This window comes from Chlorocebus sabaeus, chromosome 25 (genome assembly GCF_047675955.1).
Source record: "Chlorocebus sabaeus isolate Y175 chromosome 25, mChlSab1.0.hap1, whole genome shotgun sequence".
Classification (NCBI taxonomy): Eukaryota; Metazoa; Chordata; class Mammalia; order Primates; family Cercopithecidae; genus Chlorocebus; species Chlorocebus sabaeus.
In genome coordinates this window covers 4361110-4387284 of record NC_132928.1, presented here as the reverse complement: position 1 = coordinate 4387284, position 26175 = coordinate 4361110, and the positions used below count along the sequence as shown (strand labels likewise).

Below are 26175 nucleotides of genomic sequence, written 5' to 3'. Positions count from 1 at the left end.
AGCAGTATTGCTCCCAGCATGTCTCACCTCCAGCCATAAGGCAGTTTTCTCCTATCTCAGTAAACAGAATGTATGATCAGGTTTTACACTGAGACATTCCATTCCCAGGGATGAGCAGGAGACAGATGCCTTCCTCTTATCTCAACTGCAAAGCGGCCTTCCACTTTCACTAATCCTCCTCAGCACCGACCCTTTACGGGTGTTGGGCTGGGGTATGGTCAGGTCTTTCCCTTCTCACAAGGCCATATATTAGGCTGTCTCAGTAGGGGGAAACTTTGGACAATACCCAGGCTTTCTTGAGTAAAGGTCCCTGCGGCCTTCCACAGTGCATTGTGTCCCTGGGTACTCGAGAATGGAGAATGGCGATGAGTTTTTCCAAGCATACTGCCTGCAAACATGATTTTGACAAAGCACATCCTGCACAGCCCTAAATCCATTAAACCTTGAGTCAATACAGCGCATGTTTCTGCAAGCACAGGGTTGGGGCTAGGGTTACAGATTAACAGCATCCCAAGGCAGAATTTTTCTTAGTACAGGTCAAAATGGAGTTTCTTATGTCTTCCTTTTTCTACATAGACACAGTAACAGTCTGATCTCTCTTTCCCCCACACATTTGCAGGGTGACCATACTGATGTCCACATCCATTGTGGCATCAATCACAGTTTTGTAGTCACATCCCATTCCCCTATGATTTGGGCCAATGGGGAGATGAGATATCCCAGACTCCAAGTAAAGTAGATGCTACCCCAAGTCACTTTATGGCACTTGGGACATCTTAGCACCTCCCTTAATATCTGGCATGGGACATATCATAATTCCAGTAACAATTATACTATGACTGTTATTCATAATCACACAGATCAGTGCCTGATTTGCACTACCCATCCATATGTTTTCCTTATGGGAACTAATATTTCCATTACACCCCAAAACTCCAAGTTTGTGACCTGAGTGCAGGGACAGGCTTGGTTCACCTCATGTATCACTAATTACAATATATCTAATTAAAATATTACTAGTGTCATGGTATTAAGGAGAAAATCTGAGGCATTCCTACCAGTCAATTTGACACGTGATTGACAAGGTTCCTCTGCCCTTGCCACCTTAGAACATACCCTGTCCCAGGTCAGACCCAAAAGACTCATAGGCACACTTATAGCCTTTAAAATCTCAGCCATAGTCATCTTGGCAACTGCTATTGTTGTTGTGGCCTCTATTACTGAATCAGTACAAACAGCTACCTCTGTAGATAACTTGGCAAAAAATGTGTCTAATGAACTTCTCTTACAGCAGGGTATAGATCAAAAGATTCTTGCACGCCTGCAAGCCTTGAGGCTGCCTTGGAATATGTAGAGGAGCGACAAGATGCACTGGCATTCTGACAGCAATTAAACTGTGACTGGGAGCATTAGCATATCTGTGTCACCTCTCTATCTTGGAATCAAACAATAAATAGTTGGGATGAGGTGAAACAACACCTCTGGGGAAACTTACATGATAATTTAATAGCACACATAAGGCAATTTAAAATTCTAGAATCCCTAAACGCCATAGATCTACATGCCCAACAAACAGCCATATGGAAGGATGTGCAAGGACATCTCTTCTGGATAGACCCCAACTCCTAGGGGTCACTCCTTGATTGGAAAAGAATGATACTGATTATATTCATTTTTGTCTTATGTTATTTACTAATTCTAGGATGCAAAGCCGTAATGCAAATTATAACTGCTGTGCCTGACAAACCTGTTTCTGCACAAAACCTGATGCAAAAAACAGAAAAGGGGGAGATGTAGGAGATTGGTCATGGTGGTGGGAGAAATTATAGGGAAAGATTCAAACCTTCTTGGAAGGTCAGGGGGGTTTGCAAAGCTTCAGGGAAGAATGAGCTGAAGGCAGCTGTTCTTACCCAGGGGCAGAGGGCGTAGGTACAAAGGAATGTAGAGGAGTTTATCTAAACAGTATTTTATTCATGTTGTCCTAAAACCAGCCTTTAATCATTCGCATGCAGGGACTTCTGTCTACTCAGGGGGTTGACAAAGTTTATTGCCACAGACCATGTTTGCTCCAAGCCTTTGTCATTAAATCTGTACTAAATAAATGTGAGCATTGCCAGCTTATTGGGGCTGCACTCTCTTGGCTGCTGGATTCTGGTCAGCAGTGCTGAGCCATGTGGTTCCCTAGCTGTGCCGTCAGGCAAAATACCTGTGTCCACATACTTCTTTCATCCGTTGCTCAGTCAGAGTCTGTAGGACAGACTCAGCAATGCTGGAGAGGATGTGGAGAAATAGGAATGCTTTTACACTGTTGGTGGGAGTGTAAATCAGTTCAACCACTGTGGAAGACAGTGTGGTGATTCCTCAAGGATCTGAAACCAGAAATACCATTTGACTCAGCAATCCCATTACTGGGTATATACCCAAAGGATTATAAACCATTCTACTATAAACAAACATGCACATGTATGTTTATTGTAGCACTAATCACAATAGCAAAGACTTGGAACCAACCCAAATGCCCATCAATGATAGACTGGATAAGGAAAATGTGGCACATATACACCATGGAATACTATGCGGCCATAAAAAAGAATGAGTTCATGTCCTTTGCAGTGACATGGATGAAGCTGGAAACCATTCTCAGCAAACTAACACAAGAACAGAAAACCAAATACCACATATTCTCACTCATAAGTTGGAGTTGAACAATGAGAACATATGGGCACAAGCAGGGAACATCATACACTGGGGCCTGTCAGGGGTGGGGGCAAGGGGAGAGATAGCATTAGGAGAAATACCTGTCAATGATGGGTTGATTAATGCAGCAAACCACCATGGCACATGTATGCCTGTGTAACAAACCTGCACGTTCTGCACATGTATCCCAGGACTTAAAGTATAATAAATATATATATTTTTTCATCTTTGGTAGTAGCAGAAGGGGAAGAACACTTAAAGGATCTGTGGAATAAGGGATGCTGAAGTGGGTGATAAAAAATTGATTGAACTTTTCTTGGTGAACTATTTGACACTATATGCTAAAAATATCCATATACTCTGCTCTACTATCTTTTATTCTAGGAAATTATTATAAATAAATAATCAGGGAAGCATAGAAAGATTTATGCACAAGGAGATTTATTCATAGCAGAATTATTTATAATCATAAAACAATTATTTGAATTCCAACAATGGATGAATGACAATAAATTATGATGCAACAAAATCAAGACAGGTCTAAAAAGCAGGATAAGCACCCAACTCTGTTTTTAGTTTTCTATTTAGGTTTACATTTTAAAATATTATGTTTTTATATAATTTATGTCTTTATATAAAATCCCATAAAGAAATGCATCAATATATTACTAGTTGTTATCTTTAGGTGGTGGAATTATGGGTGATTTTTTCCTTCTGTACACTTTTGTGTATTTTGTAAATGTCCCAAAAGAAGCATTTTTTAATATTAAGAAAACAAATATTATAAAATAAAAATAAGTTACAAGGAAGAATGAATAATTGCTCTTTGTGTTTCTCTGTGGAATGGATTAGTTGGACAAAAAAGGTGGGTAATGGGAATGAGAGGGGGATGACTACAATCTGCCTAACATGCCCCAGTTGAATGTTTGTTTTAATAAATTTGTTACTTGAAAATATGCAGCTTCTTTTTTTATTGCCCTACTTTATCAGGGCCCATTTATTGTTTAGCTTGTATTGTGTACCATATTTGGTCGTAGTCACTTCATTGTTTCAAAGTTTACATTTTGCAACAATCAATCTTATAAAAAAAGGATAGAATAGAATAAAGAACAAATGTGTGCAGCTTTATGCTTCAAATAAAAATCAGTTCTGACAATGTAAGAACATTCTCTGCTCTTGTAATTCCCACTTTGTTCTGATAAGTTAATTCTCAGATACCGTATGTGAAATAAAGATGTTCTTCTATGATAATTCACTAATTAAACAATGTTAAAGGTTAAACCTCATTAGTTTACCAGATAAATTTTACGTCAGTTGTTAATTATGGAAAAATACTGTTTTCTTTTTAAGGTAGTGATTTGAGTGACACGTCATCTAAGGAGGCAAATTCTCGAAGAGATTCTGTCACATTCAAGGATATAGAAAAGAGGTCAGTTACATTCCTTCAGAAAACATGTTTTAATAACCATTAGGTGCCAAACCCTCAAATATGCACAGGATTACTTGATAAACCAATACTTCTGTGTTTTCATAGTATCAGAATCCACTTAAATTCATTTTATTCCAACTTAAAGTTCTTTGTATAGCTAATATAAGATACCAGATTTTATGCTACATTTTGAAGTAATATGCCTTATAGGAATGCATTTGTCCAGCCTCTATACATATTTGAGAAAGGAATAAAATTGACATGAATTTATTTCATGAATCTGCCATTTATGAGCTATGAAATGTTGAATTAGTTGCTAAATGTTTTTAAGCTTTAATTTTTTTTCATTTATTAAACTGGAATAATAATGTGATATGTTATGTATCCAGAATAGAACCTAGTACATAGTAAGAGCTCAATAAATTATAGCAATGTAAATTATTAGTTCTACATTTCTTCAGCCATTTTGTAGGATAAAAGAGTCACTGTTGGGCATCTTATTATGAGTCCTTAAGACATTCATGTCACATTTGCTTTTGAATGATAAAACATTCACTTGTGATTTCTACTCTGCCTGTCAGTTCTGCCTTAAAATCCACTCACTTATCTACATCTTGATTATGGCATTCTAACCCAAACCTCCATCATTTCTTGCCTATACTGTTTGCAATAGCTTCCTAATTGGTTTCCCCAATTTTTCCTGCTCATTCTCAGTGTAACAACAAGGAATTAAATTTTTATTAAATAGTGAGTAGCCAAAAAGGGCATTTATAAAACATATATAAGATATAAATAACAATACCGTAATCACCCATATATATACCACTCAGCCATAGAAAAAGCATATTATTTTATTTTTGAAGTCCTCTGTATTCTCTCCTAGATCTCAGGGTATCCCATCATCTGAGATAACTACTATTCTGGATTTTGTACTTATTAATGTATTTCAAAATAGTATATTTTAGCTTTGTGTGTTTTTAACTTTAAATAGATGAAATCATCCTGTATGATCTTCTGTCACTTGCATCTTTTGTTCAACATTACATCTGTTTAGTCCATTGTGCATATAGCTATTCTTATTTCTTTTCACTGCTACCAACTAGTCCATTGTCATTATATATATAAACTATGATATACATATATGTATACACACACACACATATGTATCACAGGTTATTTATCCATTGGTAAGCATTTAGATTTTCAATTTTTGTTATTAGCAATAGTATTATGATTAATATGCTTGTATATGTCTCTTATAGAAGAAGAGTCTTATGCCTCATATAAGAGTACATGTCTCTTATATGCAAGAGTTGATCTTTTTAAAACATAATTTAAAATATTTCTTTTCTCTTTTGTAGGGATTTAAGATTTCCCGTTACTTTCAAAGTGGAAGAAAAAAAATCTTGGCACAGCCTAAAAAGGTTCTGCCTACCTTTCCAGATTCATCTCCTAATCTCTTGCTCTGATTGTGCTTCAGTGACACTTGCTTTTTCTTCAGTTTGTCGAGCCATGATCCTTTGACCTTACAGTCTTGGCACATGTATTCCTTCTGTCCAAGATGTTCTTCCTCCTATATTTTGCCAAATATCACCCATTCTTTGGTCTCAATTGAATAGTTACTTCTTCAAAGAGACCTTCCCTGACTCCCACATCTAAACTAGTTATCCCTACTGTTATTATTCATGCAGTGCTTGACTCTTATTTTAAGTTCAGGGGTACATGTCCAGGACATGCAGGTTTGTTACATAGGTAAATGTGTGCCGTGGTGGTTTGCTGCACAAATCATACCATCACCTAGGTATTCATTAGCTATTTTTCCTGATGCCCTTCCTCCCCTGACCACCATCCCAACAGGCCCCAGAGTGTGTTGTTCCCCTGCCTATGTGTCCATGTGTTCTCATCCTTCAGCTCCAACTTATACGTGAGAGCATATAGTGTTTGGTTTTCTGTTCCTGCATTAGTTTGCTGAGGATAATGGCATCCAGCTCCAACCATGTCCCTGCAAAGGACATGATCTCATTCCTTTTTATGGCTGCATAGTCTTCCATGGTGTATATGTACCACGTTTTCTCTATCCAGTCTATCATTGATGGGCATTTAGTTTGATTCCATAGCTTTGCTACTGTGAATTATGCTGCAATGAACATATGTGTGCATGTATCTTTATAACAGAATGATTTATATTCCTTTGGGTATATACCCAGTAATGGGATTGCTGGGTCAAATGGTATTTCTGCCTCTAGGTCTTTGAGGAATCACTATACTGTCTTCCACAATGGTTGAACTCATTTACACTCCCACCAACAAGTGTAAAAGCATTCCTTTTTCTTTGCAACCTTGTCAGCATCTCTTGTTTTTGACTTTTTAATTATCACCATTCTGACTGGCATGAGATGGTATCTCATTGTGGTTTTGATTTATATTTCCCTAATGATCAGTGATGTTGAGCTTTCATGTTTGTTGGCCACATGTATGTCTCTTTTAAGAAGTATCTGTCCATGTCTTTTGCCCATTTTTTAATGGTCTATTTTTCTCATAAATCAGCCTAACTTCCTTATAGATTCTGGATATTAGACCTTTGTCTGGATATTAGACCTCTGGATGGATAGACTGCAGAAATTTTCTCCCATTCTGTAAGTTGTCTGTTCACTCTGATGATAGTTTCTTTTGCTGTGCAGATGCTTTTTAGTTTGATTAGATCTCATTTGTCAATTTTTGCTTTTGTTGCAATTGCTTTTCGAAGTTTTGTCATAAAATTTTTGCCGGTGCCTATATTCTAAATGGTATTTGCCTAGATTTTCTTCTAGGGTTTTTGGAGTTTTGGGTTTTACATTTAAGTCTTTAATCTATCTTGCGTTAAGTTTTGTATAAGGTTTAAGGAAGGGGTCCAGTTTCGGTTTTCTGTATATGGCTAGCCAGTTCTTCCAGCACCATTTATTAAATAGAGAATCCTTTCCCCATTGCTTGTTTTTGTCACATTGGTCAAAGATCAGATGGTTGTAGATGTATAATCCTGTTTCTGAGTTCTCTATTCTATTCCATTGTTCTCTGTGTCTGTTTTTGTGCCAGTTGTTTTGGTTACTCTAGCCTTGTAGTATAGTTTGAAGTTGGGTAGTGTGATGCCTCCAGCTTTGTTCTTTTTGCATAGGATTGGTTTGGCTATTCAGGCTCTTTTTTGGTTCCATATGAATTTTAAAGTAATTTTTTTCTAGTTCTGTGAAGAATGTCAGTGGTAGTTTAATAGGAATAGTATTGAATCTATAAATTGCTTTGGGCAATATGGTCATTTTCATGATATTGGTTCTTCTTATCCATGAGCGTAGAATGCTTTTCCATTTGTTTGTATCCTCTCTGATTTCCTTGAGCAGAGGTTTGTAGTTCCCTTTGAAGAGGTCCTTTGCTTCCCTTGTTAGCTGTATTCCTAGGTATTTTGTTCTTTTTGTAGCTATTGTGAATGGGAGTTTATTCATGATTTGACTCTCTGCTTGCCTGTTGTTGGTGTACAAGAATGCTAGTGACTTTTGCACATTGATTTTGTATTCTCAGACCTTGCTGAAGTTACTTATCAGCTTAAGAAGCTTTGGGGCTGAGATGATGGGGTTTTCTAGATACAGGATCATGTCATCTACAAAAAAGATAAGTTGACTTCTTCTCTTCCTACATGAATACACTTTATTTCTTTCTCTTGCCTAATTGCCCTGGCCTGAATTTCCAATACTATGTTGAATAGGAGTGGTGAAAGAGGGCATCCTTGTCTTGTGCCAGTTTTCAAGAAGAATCCCTCCAGCTTTTGCCCATTCAGTATGATATTGGCTGTAGGTATGTTATATATGGCTTTTATTATTTTTGAGGTATGCTCCTTCAATACCTAATTTATTGAGAGTTTTAAACATGAAAGGGTGTTGAATTATATCAAAAGCCTTTTCTGCATCTATTGAGATAATCATGTGGTTTTTGTCTTTAGTTCTGTTTATGTGATGAATTACGTTTATTGATTTGCATATTTTGAACCAACCTTACATCCCGGGGATGTAGCCAACTTGATTGTCGTGGATAAGCTTTTCGAAGTACTGCTGGATTTCGTTTGCCAGTACTTTTTTTTTTTTTTTTTTTAAGGGATTTTTGCACTGATGTTCATTAGGAATGGCCTGAAGTTTTCTTTTTTGTTGCATCTTTGCCAAGTTTTGGTATCAGGATAATGATGGCCTCAGGAAAGGCGTTAGGGAGGAATCCCTCATTTTCAATTGTTTGTAATAGTTTCATTAGACATGATCTTCTTTGTACCTCTAGTAGAATTCAGCTGTGAATCCACCTGATCCTGGGCTTTTTTTGGTTGGTAGGTTATTTATTAATGCCTCAATTTCAGAACTCATTATTGGCCTATTCAAGGATTTGATTTCTTCCTGGTTCAGTCTTGGGAGGCTGTATGTGTCCAGGAATTTCTCCATTTCTTTTAGATTTTCTAGTTTATATTCATAGAGGTGTTTATAGTATTCTCCAATGGTTGGTTGTATTTCTATGGAGTCATTGGTGATACTCCCCTTATCATTTCTGATTGTGGTTATTTGATTCTTATCTTTTCTTCTTTATTAGTCTAAGCAGTCGATTTTATTAATTTTTTCAAAAAATCAGTTACTGCGTTCATTGATTTTTGAAGGATTTTTCATGTCTCTATCTCCTTCAGTTCAGGTCTGATCTTGGTTATTTCTTTTCTTCTAGCTTTAGAGTTTGTTTGCTCTTGATTCTCCAGTTCTTTTAGTAGTGATGGTAGTGTGTTGAGATCTTTCTAGCTTTTTGATGTGGGCATTTAGTGCTATAAACATCCCTCTTAACACCACTTTAGCTGCATCCCAGAGATTCTGTACATTATCTGTTTGTTCGCATTAGTTTCAAAGACCTTGATTTCTGCCTTAATTTCATTATTTACCCAAGAGTCATTCAGGAGCAGGTTGTTCAATTTACAGGTAGTTGTGTGGTTTTGAATGAATTTCTTAATCTTGAGCTCTAATTTGTTTGTGCTGTCATCTGAGAGATGTTATGATTTCAGTTCTCTCACATTTGCTGAGGAGTGTTTTACTTCTGATTATGTGATCAATTTTAGAGTAAGCACCATGTGGCAATGAGAAGAACGTATATTGTGTTGTTTTTGGGTGAAGAGTTCTGAAGATATCTACCAGGTCCACTTAATCCAGAGCTGAGTTCAGGTCCTGAATATCTGCGTTAATTTTCTGTCTCAATGATCTGTCTAGTATTGTCAGTGGGGGTGTTATCTGGGTGCTCCTGTATTGGGTGCACATATATTTAGGACAGTTAGTTCTTCTTGTCAAATTGAACGCTATACCTGTGAAGAATGTCAATGGTAGTTTAATAGGAATAGCATTGAATCTATAAATTGCTTTGGGCAGCATGGTCATTTTCATGATATTGATTCTTCTTATCCATGAGCATAGAATGTTTTTTCATTTGTTTGTGTCCGCTCTGATTTCCTTGAGCAGTGTTTTGTAGTTCCTGTTGAAGAGGTCCTTCACTTCCCTTTTGTGATTTCATAATCATATGTAATCATATACATAATCATATGTAATGCCCTTGTCTTTCTTTATCTTTGTTGGTTTAAAAACTGTTTTGTCAGAAACTAGGATTGCTACCCTGCTTTTTGTGTTTGTTTCCTTTCCATTTGGTTGGTAAATTTTCCCCCATCCCTTTATTTTCTGCCCATGTATGTCTTTGCACATGAGATGAGTTTCTTGAAGACAGCATACCAATGGGTCTTGTGTGAAATTAATCCTGTCATCATGATGCTATCTGGTTATTTTGCAGACTTCTTTATGTGGTTGCTTCATAGTGTCACTGGTCTGTGTACTTCACTGCATTTTTGTGGTGGCTCATAATGGATTTTTTTCCCCATATTTAGTGCTTCCTTCAGGAGCTCTTGCAAGGCAGGCCTGGTGGTGATGAATACCCTCAGCATTTGTGTATCTGAAAACGATATTATTTCTCCTTTCCCTATGAATCTTAGTTTGACTGGATATGAAAGTCTAGGTTGTAAAGTCTAGGAATGTTGGATATTGGCCACCCAATGTCTTCTGGCTTATAGGGCTTTCTCTGAGAAGTCCACTGTTAGTCTGATGTGCTTCACTTTGTAGGTGACCTGGCCTTTCTCTCTGGCTGCCCTTAACATTTTTTCTTTCATTTCAACCTTGGAGAATCTGATGTTTATATGTCTTGGGGTTGATTTTTTTTCATGGAGCACCTTACTGGGTTTCTCTGCATTTCCTGAATCTGAAGGTTGGCCTGTCTTGCTAGGTTGGGGAACTTCTCCTGGATGATATCCTGAAATATATTTTCCAATTTGGTTCCATTCTCCCCATCTCTTTCAAGAACCCCAATCAGTCATAGCTTTGGTATCTTTACATAATCCCATAAATCTCAGTGGTTTTTGTTCATTTCATTTCATTTCTTTTTATTGTTTTTTCTCTATTCTTGTCTGCCTGTCTTATTTCAGAAAGATAGTCTTCAAGCTCTGAGATTGTCTCCTCCACTTGGTCTATTCTGCTATTGATACTTGTAATTTTATTGTGAAATTCTAGTATTGTGTTTTCTGGGGTTACAACATGCTCCTTTAAGTCACTATTACCCACATTCTGAAGCTTACTTCTGTTAATTCAGCCATCTCATCCTCAGCCTAGTTTTGCGCCTTTGCTGGAGAGATGTTTCAGTCATTTGGAGAATAGGCACTCTGGCTTTTTGAGTTTTCAGCGATTTTGCATTGATTCTTTCTCATCTTTGTGTGCTTATCTACCTTAAATCTTTGATCTTGCTGACCTTCGAGTGGGGTTTTTGTGAGATATTTTTGTTGATGTTGTTATTGTCGTCTTCTGTCTGTTTTTCTTGGAGTCAGACCACTTTTCCATAGGGCAGCTGCAGCTTATTGGAGGTCCACTTCAGCCCCTACTTGCCTCAGGTTTTTCCTTACCTGGAGGTATTACCAGTGAAGGCTTTGAAACAGCAAAGATGGCAGCCTATTCCTTCCTCTGGAAACTGTGTCCCAAGGGGTGCTGACCTGTTTCTGGCCTGAACGCTACTATAGGAAGTGTCTGGAAACCCCTGTTGGGAGGTCTCACCCAGTCAAGAGGAACAGGATCAGAAACTCCCTTAAAGAAGCAGTCTGGCTGCTTCTTGGTAGAGCAGGTGTGCTGCGTGGGGGGTGGCCCCTCCTTGCCCAGACCACCCAGACTCTCCATAGCTGGAAGGCTGAAACAGCTGAGTCAACCAAACCGCAGAGACAGCAGCCAACCCTACCTCCAGGAGCTCCATCCCAGGGAGAGATCAGAGTTCTGTCCATATAACCCTGGGTGGAGTGGCTGAAACCTCTGCAGGGAGGCCCCACCCAGTGAGGAGGAATAGATTGGGGTCCTTCCAAAAGAAGCAGTCTGGCCACAATTTGGCAAAGTAGCTGTACTGTGTTGTGGGGAACCCCTTCTTCTCCTGACCACCTGGACTCTCCAGAGCCATCAGGCTGGAACAGCTGAGTCAACCAAGAGATGGCAGCTTCCCTGCCCCCTGGGAATTTGGTCCCATCTCACTCAGCCTCCAGCCTACTGCCATTGGGTGGCTGGAATTCCAAGGCAGTGGGTCTTAACTCGTGAGGTGCCTTGGAAGTGGGGCCCAGAGAACGATGCTGCTTGACTCCCTGGATCCAGCCCTTTTCCTATCAGAAATTATGGATAGATTTCCTGCCTTTCTGGGATTCCTGGGGCCAGAGTACATAAAACTCTTAGGTCTCTGTGTGTACCTGAGTGGCTGCTCTGCCAAGATTCCCCACAGCTCCGTGTATGGGACCCAAGCCCCTGGTGGCATTGGCTCACAGGGGATCTCCTGATCTGTGGGTTGCGAAGATCCATGGGAGAAGCATGGTTTCCTTGGTGGTGTTGCACACTCTCTCACTGCTTCCCTTGGCTGGGGGTAGAAGGGGATTCCTTTGGCTATGTGACGCTCACAGGTGGACCATTACCCCACTCTGCTTTTCTTCATTCTCCATGGGTTGAGTTGTTTGCCTAGTCAGTCCCAGTGAGAGAACCTGGATATTTCAGTTGAAGGTGCTGAATTCTCTCGCTACTTTCATTCCTGCTCATGAGTGCCAAGGGCAGCCGCTGCTTCTAATCGGCCATCTTGGCTCCTTGACCAACTTTTTTCTTTACACTTATCATGGTTTAGCATTAATTCTCCTGTTCTGTAAAAAAGGGATTGTATCTGTTTTGTTCAGAAAAACCAATACATAATAATTACTCAAATATTTGCTAAGTGAACTATTACATATGGCTAGAAATTTCAGATGGAATTGTACAAATGACCTGTACATTAATGATTGCTAATAAATTCCAGTTTAGTGACATATTTTAGGTTTTTCACAATTTATAAATAGTTTTATGATAGTACTAAATTCTGAACTATATGAAATGTCTTTAAATCAGGCTCAAGTGTCATGTTCAGCCCCATCACCATCACCATAGAATTTCATGATCCCACCAACCATGGATGATCTGGGTTAATCCAGAGTGGAGAAGACTCTTTCCAGATTCAGACTGCCTGGCTTTAGCCAGGTTGAACTAAATCAGCCTCTAGGACTTGGCTGAGAGGAATACAGGGTGAATGACTATTCACTTATGTCTTTCCACATAAAATTAAGAATTATAATTTCCTCTTCCAAAATACAGACAAACTGTCAGTAATAAACTGACCTAAAATAAAAATGAAACATTTTTACATAAATTAAAATATATACATATTTTAAACATATGTATATTAAATAACATACTAAAGGTATATTAAATAAAGTATATTATAAATAAAAGTATATATACATATGTTAAATAAAAACATATTAAATGTATATTTGAAATAAAGTTTGACTATACAAGTTTTATACATATGGTACTTTAAAAATAAAAATAGTAATTATATAATTTACATGACAGTTATCAAAGGAAACTGAAACTTTTATATTAACACCTAACTGCCTTACAATTTTTAATAATGAAACTTTAACATTATATTAAAATAAATTTCTATTCCTAAACTGCTTTCTAAAAATGTTAACCTTCATCCTTCCATACCTGTCTACCCCAGGGATGAAAATACATGGTATCCAGAGAAATATCCTGATAAATTAACAAAAATTATTCAAAAGCTTTTTGTGTTTGCCTTTACTTGGGCATTTGGAGGAGCTTTAAACCGTGAAGATGAACACAGAGAAAATATACCATTTTGTCCCAGTTTTGAACCTGATTCTCTTGCAAAAGTAACATACGATTTTGACAAACTTATTCATGAATTATTTGGAAGCAATTCACAAGTAGGTAAGTTCTGGGGGGATAATCATAACTATACTTATTTTAAAATATTAATTTAAAGCAATGCTTGGTTTATAATGATTAGGTTCATCTTTTAAAATGTTAAGATTAAAGGAAAAAGAAGGTTTACAATACACCCAATACCCTCCTTGTAGTGAAATAAGCTGAAGAAAATTACATTCCTGTTTGATTTTCGATGCTACAAAAACCTATAATGCTAGTAAGGCAGAAGATAAAGCTGTAAAACTATGAACTCAGTTACTCTGAGCTCATCTGCTGTGTATCTGGATCTGTATTATCCATACCACCATGTAGCAAGAAATTCTGTAGGATCATAATATTATAGTCTTATATTTCTTTTTTTAAAAAAAAGCAAGTTATTTTATAAAGCCTTAGATTTCTTTAGTACTTGTGTTTTTTAATCAGTTCTAACAAATGGAATCTATCCTATTACTTTGAAACAGTAAACCTTTGCAATTAGCTGTTGTTGACTAAAGGAACTTTGAGTAGATAAAGTGATTGTTGATGCAGGTACCAAAAAGAGACAAAATGTTAAGCATAAATATATTTAGAAGAACTTTGTTAAAGATGAATGCTAACAACATTATACCAAAAATACAAATCCTACTGATTTGTCTGATGTATCTGTTTGAGGTTACAGTCATACATTGCTGAACAACTGTGATATGTTCTGAGAAATGTGCTGTTGGGGGACTTTTTTCATTGTGTGAATGTCAAAGAGTGAACTTACACAAACCTAGATAGTGTAGCCTACTACACACCTAGGCTATATGGCATAACCTATTGCTCTAAGGCTACAAATATGTACAGCATGTTACTGTACATATTTGAATACTGTAGACAATTGTAACAACCTAGTATTTGTGCATCTAAACATATCTAACCATAGAAAAGGTACAGTAAATATTTAGTATAAAAAATTTAAAATATGGTACACCTGAATAGGGCACTTAGCATGAATGGAACTTGTGGGACTGGAAGTTGTTCTGAGTTAGTGAGTGACTGGTGAGTGACTGTGAAGGCCTCAGACATTACTGTACACTACTGTAGACGTTATAAACTCTGTACACTTAGGCTACACTAAATTTATTTGTAAATTTTTTCTTTCTTCAGGCTGGGTGCAGTAGCCCATGCCTGTAATCCCAGCATTTTGGGAGGCCAAGGCAGGAGGATTGCTTGAGCCAGGAGTTCAAGACTAGCTTGGGCAACATAGTAAGACCCACCCATCTCTAAAAGCAAATAAGTGAATAAATAAAAAGCCAGACGTAGTGGTATTCTCCCATAGTTTCAGCTACTTGGAAGGCTGTGGTGAGAGGATCGCTTGAGCCCAAGAGTTGGAGGCTGCAGTGAGCCATGATCATGCTCCTGTACTCCAGCCTGGGCAACAGATTAAGACAGCCTCAAAAAAAAAAAAACAAAAACAAAAACAAACACAAAAAAGAACTTGCTTCAATAATAACCTTAGCTTACTATAATTTTTTTCACTCTATAAGATTTTAACCTTTTTTCACTTTTGACTCCTTTGAAACAACACTTAGCTTAAAGCAAAAACACATTGTGTAAAAATATTTTCTTGATATCTTTATTCTGTTTTTATGTTTCATTTTATTTCTTTACTTTTTGAACTTTTTTGTTAAAAGCTAAGACACAAACACACACATTAGCCTAGGCCTACGTGGGGTCAAGTTCATCAATATCGCTGTCTTCCACCTCCATATATTGTCCCACTGGAAGGTCTTCAGGGCAATAATACACACAGAGCTGTCATCTCCTATGATAACAATGCCTTCTTCTGGAATACTGCATGAAGGACCTGCCTGAAGCTGTTTTACAGTTAACTTTATATATAAATAAAAGGAGTACACTCTAAAATAATGATAAAAAGTGTATTGTAAATACATAAACCAGTAACATAGTCATTTATAATCATTATCACATGTTATGTACTGTAGATAATTGTATATGCAACTGGAACCAGCATCACCACAAACATAATTAGTGCATTGTGCTATGACATTATGACAGCTATAATGTTATGATGACTATGATGTCACTAGGTGATAGGAATTTTTCAGCTCCATTGTAATCTTATGGTAACATCATTATATATCCAGTCCACGATTGACTAAAACATCATTATGTGGCACATTACTGTATTTGTTAAAAGTTCTGTTTAAGACATCTGGAAGGCAAATATTCTATGTTATTTCCTGTGGAAATTAACCTTTAATCCAAAAGCATTGCATGTTAACTTGTTGAAATGAATGATTCAACTTCATGCCTCTAACTCCTATAGATAAATAAATTGCCTTAATTTATTTGTTAGGCAGAAATACCTAAAACTCTGTTTGCTCTCCCTGTAAACTAAAAGGCAACTTAATAAATTATTCATTATATTTGAATGCTTCTTAAAACAATGAATATGAAATTTTGCTCTATCATCTGAAACATCAGTATAAAACTAGGTTAGAATAGGAGGGTAAAAAGGGAAGGAAAGACAAGCAGAGGCAATTATAGAACTATAAAACCACCAAAGTAGAAATAAGGAAAAAGAAAAAAAGGAGGGAGAGCAAAAAAAAAAATTATAATTACACTGCAAGAAAAAATTGTAAAACACATAAAGAAAACCTAATCTATTAAGGAAGTATACCACCAAAATGGCCCCTCATATTAATTCATCTCGGGGAAAATTATTATGACCTAACACAGATTTTAATGTAAGTGTTTAGGGTTCTAAAAAGATAAATGAATGGCATCCATTTTAATAAATGAGGAATTATGGAACAACAAGTAGAAATTTTAAAAGAACATATAGCTATGAAAAAGAATGAAATAGACATCTGGAAATGAAAATTTTAGTCATTTACAAAGAGAAAGTCTTATCAGCTTAAGGAGTTTTGGGGCTGAGACAATGGGGTTTTCTAAATATACAATCATGTTATCTGCAAACAGAGACAATTTGACATCCTCTCTTCCTATCTGCATACCCTTTATTTCTTTCTCTTGCCTGATTGCCCTGGCCAGAATTTCCAATATTATGTGAAATAAGAGTGGTGAAGAGGATATTCTTGCCTTGTGCTGGTTTTCAAAGGGAATGTTTCCAGCTTTTGCCCATTCAGTATGATATTGGCTATGGGTTTGTCATAAATAGCTCTTACTATTTCGAGATGTGTTCAATCAATACCTAGTTTATTGAGTGTTTTTTAGCATGAAGGAGTGTTGAATTCATCAAAGGCCTTTTCTGCATCTATTGAGATAATCATATGGTTTTTGTTACTGGTTCTGTTTATGTGATGGATCACGTTTATTGATTTGCGTATGTTGAACCAGCCTTGCATCCCAGGGATGAAGCCAACTTGATTGTCGTGGATAAGCTTTTTAATGTGCTGCTGAATTCATTTTGCCAGTATTTTATTGAGGATTTTTCATCGATGTTCATCAGGGATACTGGCCTGAAATTTTCTTTTTCTGTTGTGTCTCTGCCAGGTTTTGGCATTAGGATGATGCTGGCTTCATAAAATGAGCTAGGGAGGAGTCCCTCTTTTTCTAGTGTTTGGAATAATTTCAGAAGGAATAGTACCATCTCCTCTTTGTACCTCTGGTAGAATTCAGATGTGAATCTGTCTGGTCCTAGGCTTTTTTTGGTTGGTAGGTTATTAATTACTGCCTCCATTTCAGAACTTGTTACTGGTTTATTCAGGGATTCATCTTCTTCCTGGTTTAGTCTTGGGAGAGTATATGTGTCTAGGAATTTATCCATTTCCTATAGGTTTTCTAGTTTATTTGCATAGAGGTTTTTATAGTAATCTCTGATGGTAGTTTGTATTTCTGTGGGACCAGTGATGATATCCCCTTTATCATTTTTTATTGTATCTATTTGATTCATTTATTTTCTTCTTTATTAGTCTGGCTAGTGGTCTATCTATTTTGTTAATCTTTTCCAAAAATCAGCTCCTGGATGGTTGATCTTATGAAGGGTTTTTCGTGTCTCTGTCTCCTTCAGTCCTCCTCTGATCTTAGTTATTTCTTGTCTTCTGCTAGCTTTTCAATTTGTTTGCTCTTGCCTCTCTAGTTCTTTTAATTGTGATGTTAGGGTGTCGATTTTAGATATTTCCTGCTTTCTGATGTGGGCATTTAGTGCTATAAATTTCCCTCTTAACACTGCTTTAGCTCTGACCCAGAGATTCTGGTACGTGTGCCTTTGTTCTCATTAGTTTCAAAAAATTTATTTATTTCTGCGTTAATTTTATTATTTACCCAGTAGTCATTCCAGAGCAGGTTGTTCAGTTTCCATGTAGTTGTGTGGTTTTGAGTGAGTTTCTTAATCTTGAGTTCTAATTTGATGGCACTGTGGTCTGTAATTACGCACCTGGGTGTGTAATCAGAATAGATATACTTAGCACTGGCAAACAGCTTCACCTTAATTTCATGACCTGTGGAATAAGATTTATAATGACATGAGAAGCCAAATGAAAGCCCCTCCCACAGTCAATTCTCAGTCCACAGACCTCAAACCAATACTTCATCCTGGAAGAAATGGCAGATATCAATGACATCCTCAGGTCTTCAAAGATGCAGGTGTGAGTTATCCATTATATTCCTAATTAATTCACTAACCTGATCTTTTGAAATAAAAAAGATGGATCAAGGTGGGTGATGGTGGACTATAATAATCTTAAACAAATAGTAATCCCAGTCACGTTGGCAACTATTTTTACCAGAGCAGGTCATCTCAATCTCTGGCATTTGGTATGTGTTCTTGACCTGGTGAATACATTTTCAGTCCCTATCAAGAAGGAAAACAAGAAGTATCCTCATTTATTTGGGATGGGCAGTAATAAATCATGGCCTTGCCCCAGGTAGTAAATGAAATGAGCCCTATGATTGCCCCAGCTGTCTACCTGGAGGAGCATTCCAAATGATGGCCCAGGGAAGGGAACCTAAGCAGAGCATAATGGCCTTACTGAACTGAGAAGACAGAGCTTGATTGAGGTATATTTTACATACCATCAAATTCACCCACTTCAAGTATATATATCAGTGATTTTTTAGTAAGTTTACTGAGTAATGCACCCATCTCCAAACATCAGTTTTAGCATATTTTCATCTTTCCATTATGATCTCCATGCCCATTTACAGTTAATCCTTATTCCCGTCCCCATCTGTAGGCAATGAATTTGCTGTCTTAGTAAATTAAGCCCTAATAAGCATTTTAAGAAATCAACTCCTACAATATATGGTCTCTTGGGTCTGGTTTATTTCATATATCCTAATGTTTTTGAGGCTCATCCATGATGTATCATTTATCAGTAGTTAATTTGCTGAATAGTATTCCATTCTGTGAATATATCACATCTTGTCTATCCATTTACGAGTTGGTGAACATTTAGATTGTTTAAAGTTTTGAGCTATTATGGATAATGCTTTTATGCATCATATGCAAGTCCTTCTATGGACATATGTTTTCATTTCTCTTGGATAGATGCCTAAGACAAGAATTGCTGGGTCATACTGTGGTAGTTTTAGGTTTAATTTTTTAACCAAACTTTTTTCCAAAATGACAGCACTAGTCTACATACCCACCAACAATATATTAGGGTTCCTGTTCTCCAAATCTTCCCCAACATTTGGAGGCAATTTGTCATTGTCTTTCTCATTTAGTATAGCCATTCCAGTGGGTATGAAATGTATCTCACTGTGTCTTTAATCTGCATTTCTCTAATGACTAATGATATATAATAAAGGCATGGACACTTAGTTAAACCAGGGATTAGCATACTACAGTCTGTAAGGCAATTCCAGCTTGCAGCCTACTTCTGTACAGCCTGTAAGCTAAGAATGATTTTTATATTTTTAAGGGATTTGTAAAGGAAAATAAAGGAGAATGTACAACAGAGATTGTATGTGGCATGCTGTTTTTACCATATTCCTTTGGGTGAGGTATGGTGAGGCCAGACTCAGTTCAAGAAAAGGGAACTGGAAAGGGTTTTACAGTTTTGTTATACTCACAGGTTCCTGAAGAGAAAGAACATGACACATTGGGCAACTCAGGAAGGAAGCACTGGGGTCAGTCCCAAGGCAGAGGGAGAAAGGGGAACTGTGGGGAAGTACCTTTATTGTGATTTCTGCAGGAAGGAATGAGGCAGTGTAAATGGGCTTGGGATTGCCTAGTTTGAATAATTTCAGCAAGTTCTGGAACAGGACCATCCCTGGCTATCTGATACCTTGCCTTGGGGTGATATATTTCTGTTGTTCAAGCCACCCAGTCTATGGTATTTTGTTATGGCAGGCCAGGCTAACTAATAGAATAGTCTTTTCAGTAAATAGTACTGGATCAACTGAACATTTATATGTTTAAAAAAAGGAATTTGACAGACTAATATTATACACTAAAATGGATGATAGGCCTAAATATAAATTGTAAAAATATAAACTTTTTTTTGAGATGGAGTCTTACTCTTGTTGCCCAGGCTATAGTGATCTCAGCTCACTGCAACTTCCACCTCCCAGGTTCAAGTGATTTTCCTGCCTTAGCTTCCCAAGTAGCTGGGATTACAGGCAACTGTTACCACACCTGGCTAATTTTTGTATTTTCAGTAGAGACAGGGTTCCACCATGTTGGCCAGGCTGGTCTCAAACTCCTGACCTCAAATGATCTGCCCACCTCGGCCTACCAAAGGGCAGGGATTACAGGCATAAGCCACCATGCCTGGTCTAAATTATAAAATTCTTAAGAAGGACAAGAAAAAATCCTTTATGTCCTTCAGGTAGACAAGGAGTTCTTATGTACAACACTGAAAGCATAATCCATAAGAGAAAAAAATTTAATTAAAACATTTGCTCTGAAGAACATACCATTAAGAGAATAACAATAAGTAATAGAAAGATAAGCCACAGATTCACAGAACATATATAAATTACATATCAAACAAAGATATATCCAGAATAGATAAAGAACTCTTAAAGCACAATAATAAGAAAACACAATTTATTTTTAGAATGGTAAAAAAATTTACAGACACACTTTTTCAAAGATTTATTTACCATTCAAGTGGTAAGTAAGAATATGTGAAATATTAATATTGTTATTACCTTATAGTGAATCCATGGCTAAATTAGTTTACTTTTATTATTCTATATTTTAAGAATTTTCTAAGAAAATGTATTACTTTTATAATAGAAAGATAAGTGTGATTTACAAATAACAAAGTTCTCTGATATATTGGTTTGACCACAATCAGTATGTTACTGGCATTTAACTGCATCCAAACACATGGTAATAATCAAAACTTTGGGGTAAGATTTCAAGGAATATCAGATCATATTTCACCTTGCTTTCTGGGTATAAAGAGGACAAGAAGTTAATAAAACTTCACTTTTATACATTGAAGATTGGGGGGAAACAGGCCTATTTTATATAGTTGGATATAACCTTCATGAATGATTATTATTTCTGGTTCAATAATCAAATCTTTCAGAGAGAGTTTTCATCATTAGTGAAACATTCCATAACTGAACCCCTTTCTTAGTTGAATTTATCATTTTCGGTTGTAGGCATCAACCTACCAACTGGTGAATGTTCTATCTTTGGATATTTTGTGGATATAGAGCAATGTGAATTCATACCTTGGTCAGAGTTAGTTCCTAATGATCAGACACTAATTCAAAGAGGTAAGAATAATTACAAGAATCATACTTGTAACTTTAGAAAATAGGGAATACTCTATTTATAAAAGTAATTATATCAGCAACTTTGAGGATTAATATAAGTTTGTGTAGAGACTAGTTTAGATCTATGTTTATAAAATACATCTTTAAAAATATAACCTTTCAATATTACTTTCTGAGAAATTTAGAATATATTTTATTGAATCAAATGCACATTGTAAAACTGTAGCACATTGAAAGTCTTCCTAGGAGCACTATCTATTTCAATTAGCTGTAATTATTGAGACAAGAAAATGGAAAGGACTACTTGTAAAATGTGAAAAACATTTATGTGAAAACTTACACTTCATTATAAATGAAAATGCTAATTAGAAAAGAATAATCATAGTTTCACAAATATCCATATATGCTAAATTGTTTTTATTCCCAATCTTCTGCATCTACAGATGTCAGAAAAAAGAAACTTGTTGCACTTTTAGAGTTTGGTAGACATTTGAAGCAGAGGCAGGAATCTAATAATCAAGCCTCTTTAGAGTTCTTGCAAATATCAGAAATTTAATAAATACAAATCAAATTGCATTGAAGTCAGATTTCTCTCATAAAAGAATTTCAGAGTTGGTTATAAGAACTTTTGACAACAAACAACCAGAGCTATCAGAATGCTAAAGCATCCAGAGAGTTTTAACTCTATATTTATTTTCGTTGGAAATGCCAAGACTATTTTATTCAATATTTTGTTACAATAAATATTCATGGGCAATCATATTTGTTTACAAGCTGTGAATTGTATTTCATATGTTAGTGCTGATACTGACTCAGAGCGTTAGCTTTTTACCACTATATAGAAAAGTATAACTGAATATCATTAGCATGTGACTCCACATCTTTGTATACCACTCACATGGGAAACCAGAGCTGTTTTCTCCAAATCTAAAACATTACTTCCTCTGGTTGCCACTTACTTTAATTGCAGGCAAAGAGCTTAAAAGCAGCTAAAACATTCCCTGGCTTTCAAACCCAAACGTGTAACAAGAATTTAAATGTCACCATGTAATTTTTTTAATGGTAAACCACAATATGATAAATTGTTTGCACATCCTTGATGTGCTTCAAAAGTCTCCTTTTCTGGTTGAGTAGGATTTTTTTTCTTATACTTCTTTACTTATAAAGAGTAATCCTAATCTATTATTATCAGAAGATGTGTTTTGAAGGTCACCCAACATTCATTAATTTCTTTATTCATTCCAGACATATTAATCAATCTATTTTCTAATGTGCTTACCCTGTTTGTTGTGTGGGATTATAGAGAAACATGTAAGTGGTTCTTTCTTTAATAGCAAGGTAGGAAAATATAAAGGAAAATGATGAAAAAGTTAAATATTAATGTTACCTCTTGCATCAATACCCTGTGTGGCATTCACTGCTGCTTGTCACTCCCATCTCTATTCTTTCCTGTTTCTCTATCATTGGAAGATTCATCTAGCCACTTCATCATTCAGCTAAACCTCCCTTGTAGAGAGGTGTGGTTATGTGACCAGATTGTAGACAGCAGGATGTGACTAGAGGTGAATCATGCAAATTCCAGATTGTACAATCAAAAAGAAAGGAATGTACACATATTATCCAATTTTTTCTCCCCCTTCTTGCTCCTGAGATGTGGTGGTGAGACCTAAAGCAACCACCAAGAACCTAGATATGGAAAGTGCAGGCTAAGGATGGCAGGAAAAAAAGATAAAAGAATCCTGGATTTCTAACACTGTGGAGCTGACATATAGACCATGGGCTGTTACATAAGAGAGGAATCAAATTCCACCTTTAAAAGCTATGGTTATATTTGGATATTTGTTAAAGCAGACAGAACTTATATCATAATTAATATACATTTCAGCTCTGGGGACAGGGCATACCTAAACAAAAAGCAGCAGAAACCTCAGTAGAGGTAAATGCTCCTGTCTGACAGCTTTGAAGAGAGCAGTGGATCTCCCAGCACTGAGGTTGAGATCTGAGAATGGACAGACTGCCTGCTCAACTGGGTCCCTGACCCCTGAGTAGCCTAACTGGGAGACATCCCCCACTAGGTGCAGACCGACACCTCACACCTCACACCTCACACCTCACACGGTGGGGTACACCCCTGAGACGAAGCTTCCAGAGCAAGAATCAGACAGCAACACTCGCCATGCAGCAATACTCTATATTCTGCAGCCTCCACTCCTGATACCCAGGCAAACAGGGTCTGGAGTGGACCTCAAGCAAACTGCAACAGACCTACAGCTGAGGGTCCTGGCTGTTAGAAGGAAAACTAACAAATAGAAAGGACACCCACACCAAAACCCCATCAGAACGTCACCATCATCAAAAACCAAAGGCAGATAAAACCAAAAAGATGGGGAAAAAGCAGTGCAGAAAAGCTGGAAATTCAAAAAATCAGAGTGCATCTCTCCCTCCAAAGGAATGCAGCTCATCACCAGCAACGGAACAAAACTGGACGCAGAATGACTTTGATGAGTTGAGAGGAGAAGGCTTCAATCAATCAAACTTCTCAGAGCTAAAGAGGAACTATGTAACCAGCGCAAAGAAACTAAAAACCTTGAAAAAAGAATGGATGGATGGATAACTAGAATAATCAATGCAGAGAAGACCTCAAAAGAACTGATAGAGATAAAAACCATAACACGAGAAATACGTGACAAATGCACAAGCTTCAGTAACCAACTCAATCAACTGGAAGAAAGAGTGTCAATGGTTGAAGATCAAATGAATGAAATGAAGTGAGAAGAGAAGTGTGGAGAAAAAAGAGTAAAAAGAAATTAACAAAGCCTCCAAGAAGTATGGGATTATGTGAAAAAATCCAAATCTAGGTCTGATTGGTGTGCCTGAAAGTGATGGGGAAAATGGAACCAAGTTGGAAAACACTCTGCAGGATATTATCCAGGAGAACTTCTCCAACCTAGTAAGGCAGGCCAACATCCAAATTCAGGAAACACAGAGAACGCCACAAAGATACTCCTCAAGAAGAGCAACTCCAAGACACATAATTGTCAGATTCACCAAAGTTGAAATGAAAGAAAAAATGTTAAGGGCAGCCAGAGAGAAAGGTCGGGTTACCCACAAAGGGAAGCCCATCAGACTAACAGCAGATCTCTCGGCAGAAACTCTACAAGCCAGAAGAGAGTGGGGGCCAACATTCAACATTCTTAAAGAAAAGAATTTTAACCCAGAATTTCATATCCAGCCAAACTAAGTTTCATAAGTGAAGGAGAAATAAAATCCTTTACAGACAAGCATATGCTTAGAGATTTTGTCACCACCAGACCTGCCCTACAAGAGATCCTGAAGGAAGCACTAAACATGGAAAGGAACAACCAGTACCAGCCATTGCAAAAACATGTCAAATGTAAAGTCCACTGTTGCTAGCAAGAAACTGCATCAACTAGTGAGCAAAATAACCAACTAATATCATAATGACAGGATCAAGTTCACACATAACAATATTAACCTTAAATGTAAATGCACTAAATGCTCCAATTAAAAGACACAGAATGGTAAATTGGATAAAGAGTTAAGACCCATTAGTCTGCTGTATTCAGGAGACTCATCTCACATGCAGAGACACACATAGACTCAAAATAAAGGGATGGAGGAATATCTACCAAGCAAATAGAAACCAAAAAAAAGCAGGGGTTGCAATCCTAGTATCTGATAAAACAGACTTTAAACCATCAAAGATCAAAAGAGACAAAGAAGGCCATTACACAATGGTAACGGGATCAATTCATCAGCAAGAGCTAACTATCCTAAATATATATGCACCCAATACAGTAGCACCCAGATTCATAAAGCAAGTCCTTAGAGGCTTACAAAGAGACTTAGACTCCCATACAATAATAATGGGAGACTTTAACACCCCACTGTCAACATTAGACAGATCAGTGAGACAGAAAGTTAGCAAGGACATCCAGGAATTGAACTCAACTCTGCACCAAGTGAACCTAATAGACATCTCTATTAGGTTCTAATAGAGAACTATTAGAACTCTCCACCCCAAATCAACAGAATATACATTCTTCTGAGCACCGCATCACACGTATTCCAAAATTGACCACATAGTTGGAAGTAAAGCACTCCTCAGCAAATGTAAAAGAACAGAAATTAGAACAAACTGTCTCTCAGACCACAGTGCAATTAAACTAGAACTCAGGACGAAGAAACTCAATCAAAACTGCTCAACTACACGAAAACTGAACAACCTGCTCCTGAATGACTACTGGGTACATAATGAAATGAAGGCAGAAATAAAGATGTTCTTTGAAACCAATGAGAACAAAGATACAACATACCAGAATCTCTGGGACACATTTAAAGCAGTGTGTAGAGGGAAATTTATAGCACTAAATGTCCACAAGAGAAAGCTGGGAAGATCTAAAATTGACACTCTAACATCACAATTAAAAGAACTAGAGAAGCAAGAGCAAACACATTCAAAAGCTAGCAGAAGGCAAGAAATAACTAAGATCAGAGCAGAACTGAAGGAGATAGAGACACAAAAAACCCTCCAAAAAATCAATGAATCCAGGAGCTGGTTTTTTGAAAAGATCAATAAAATTGATAGACCGCTGGCAAGACTAATAAAGAAGAAAAGAGAGATGAATCCAATAGATGCAAAAAAAAAATGATAAAGGGGATATCATCACCAACCCCACAGAAATACAAACTACCATCAGAGAATACTATAAACACCTCTACCCAAATAAACTAGAAAACCTAGAAGAAATGGATAATTTCCTGGACACTTACACTCTCCCAAGACTAAACCAGGAAGAAGTTGAATCCCTGAATAGACCAATAGCAGGCTCTGAAATTGAGGCAATAATTAATAGCCTACCAACCAAAAAAAGTCCAGGACCAGACAGATTCACAGCCGAATTCTACCGGAGGTACAAGGTGGAGTTGGTACCATTCCTTCTGAAACTATTCCAATCAAGAGAAAAAGAGGGAATCCTCCCT

General features: G+C 36.9%; 1 protein-coding gene across 1 annotated transcript in view; it reads left to right on the top strand.

Moving 5' to 3' along the window:
* Nucleotides 1-26175, top strand: part of DNAH14 (dynein axonemal heavy chain 14) — a 528962-nt gene that overhangs the window by 318673 nt on the left and 184114 nt on the right. Inside the window, exons 42-44 of the mRNA XM_073011492.1 lie at nt 4048-4126; nt 13256-13485; nt 21055-21171. Coding sequence (XP_072867593.1) covers nt 4048-4126; nt 13256-13485; nt 21055-21171 — 426 coding nt within the window. The remainder of the gene's footprint in view (nt 1-4047; nt 4127-13255; nt 13486-21054; nt 21172-26175) is intronic.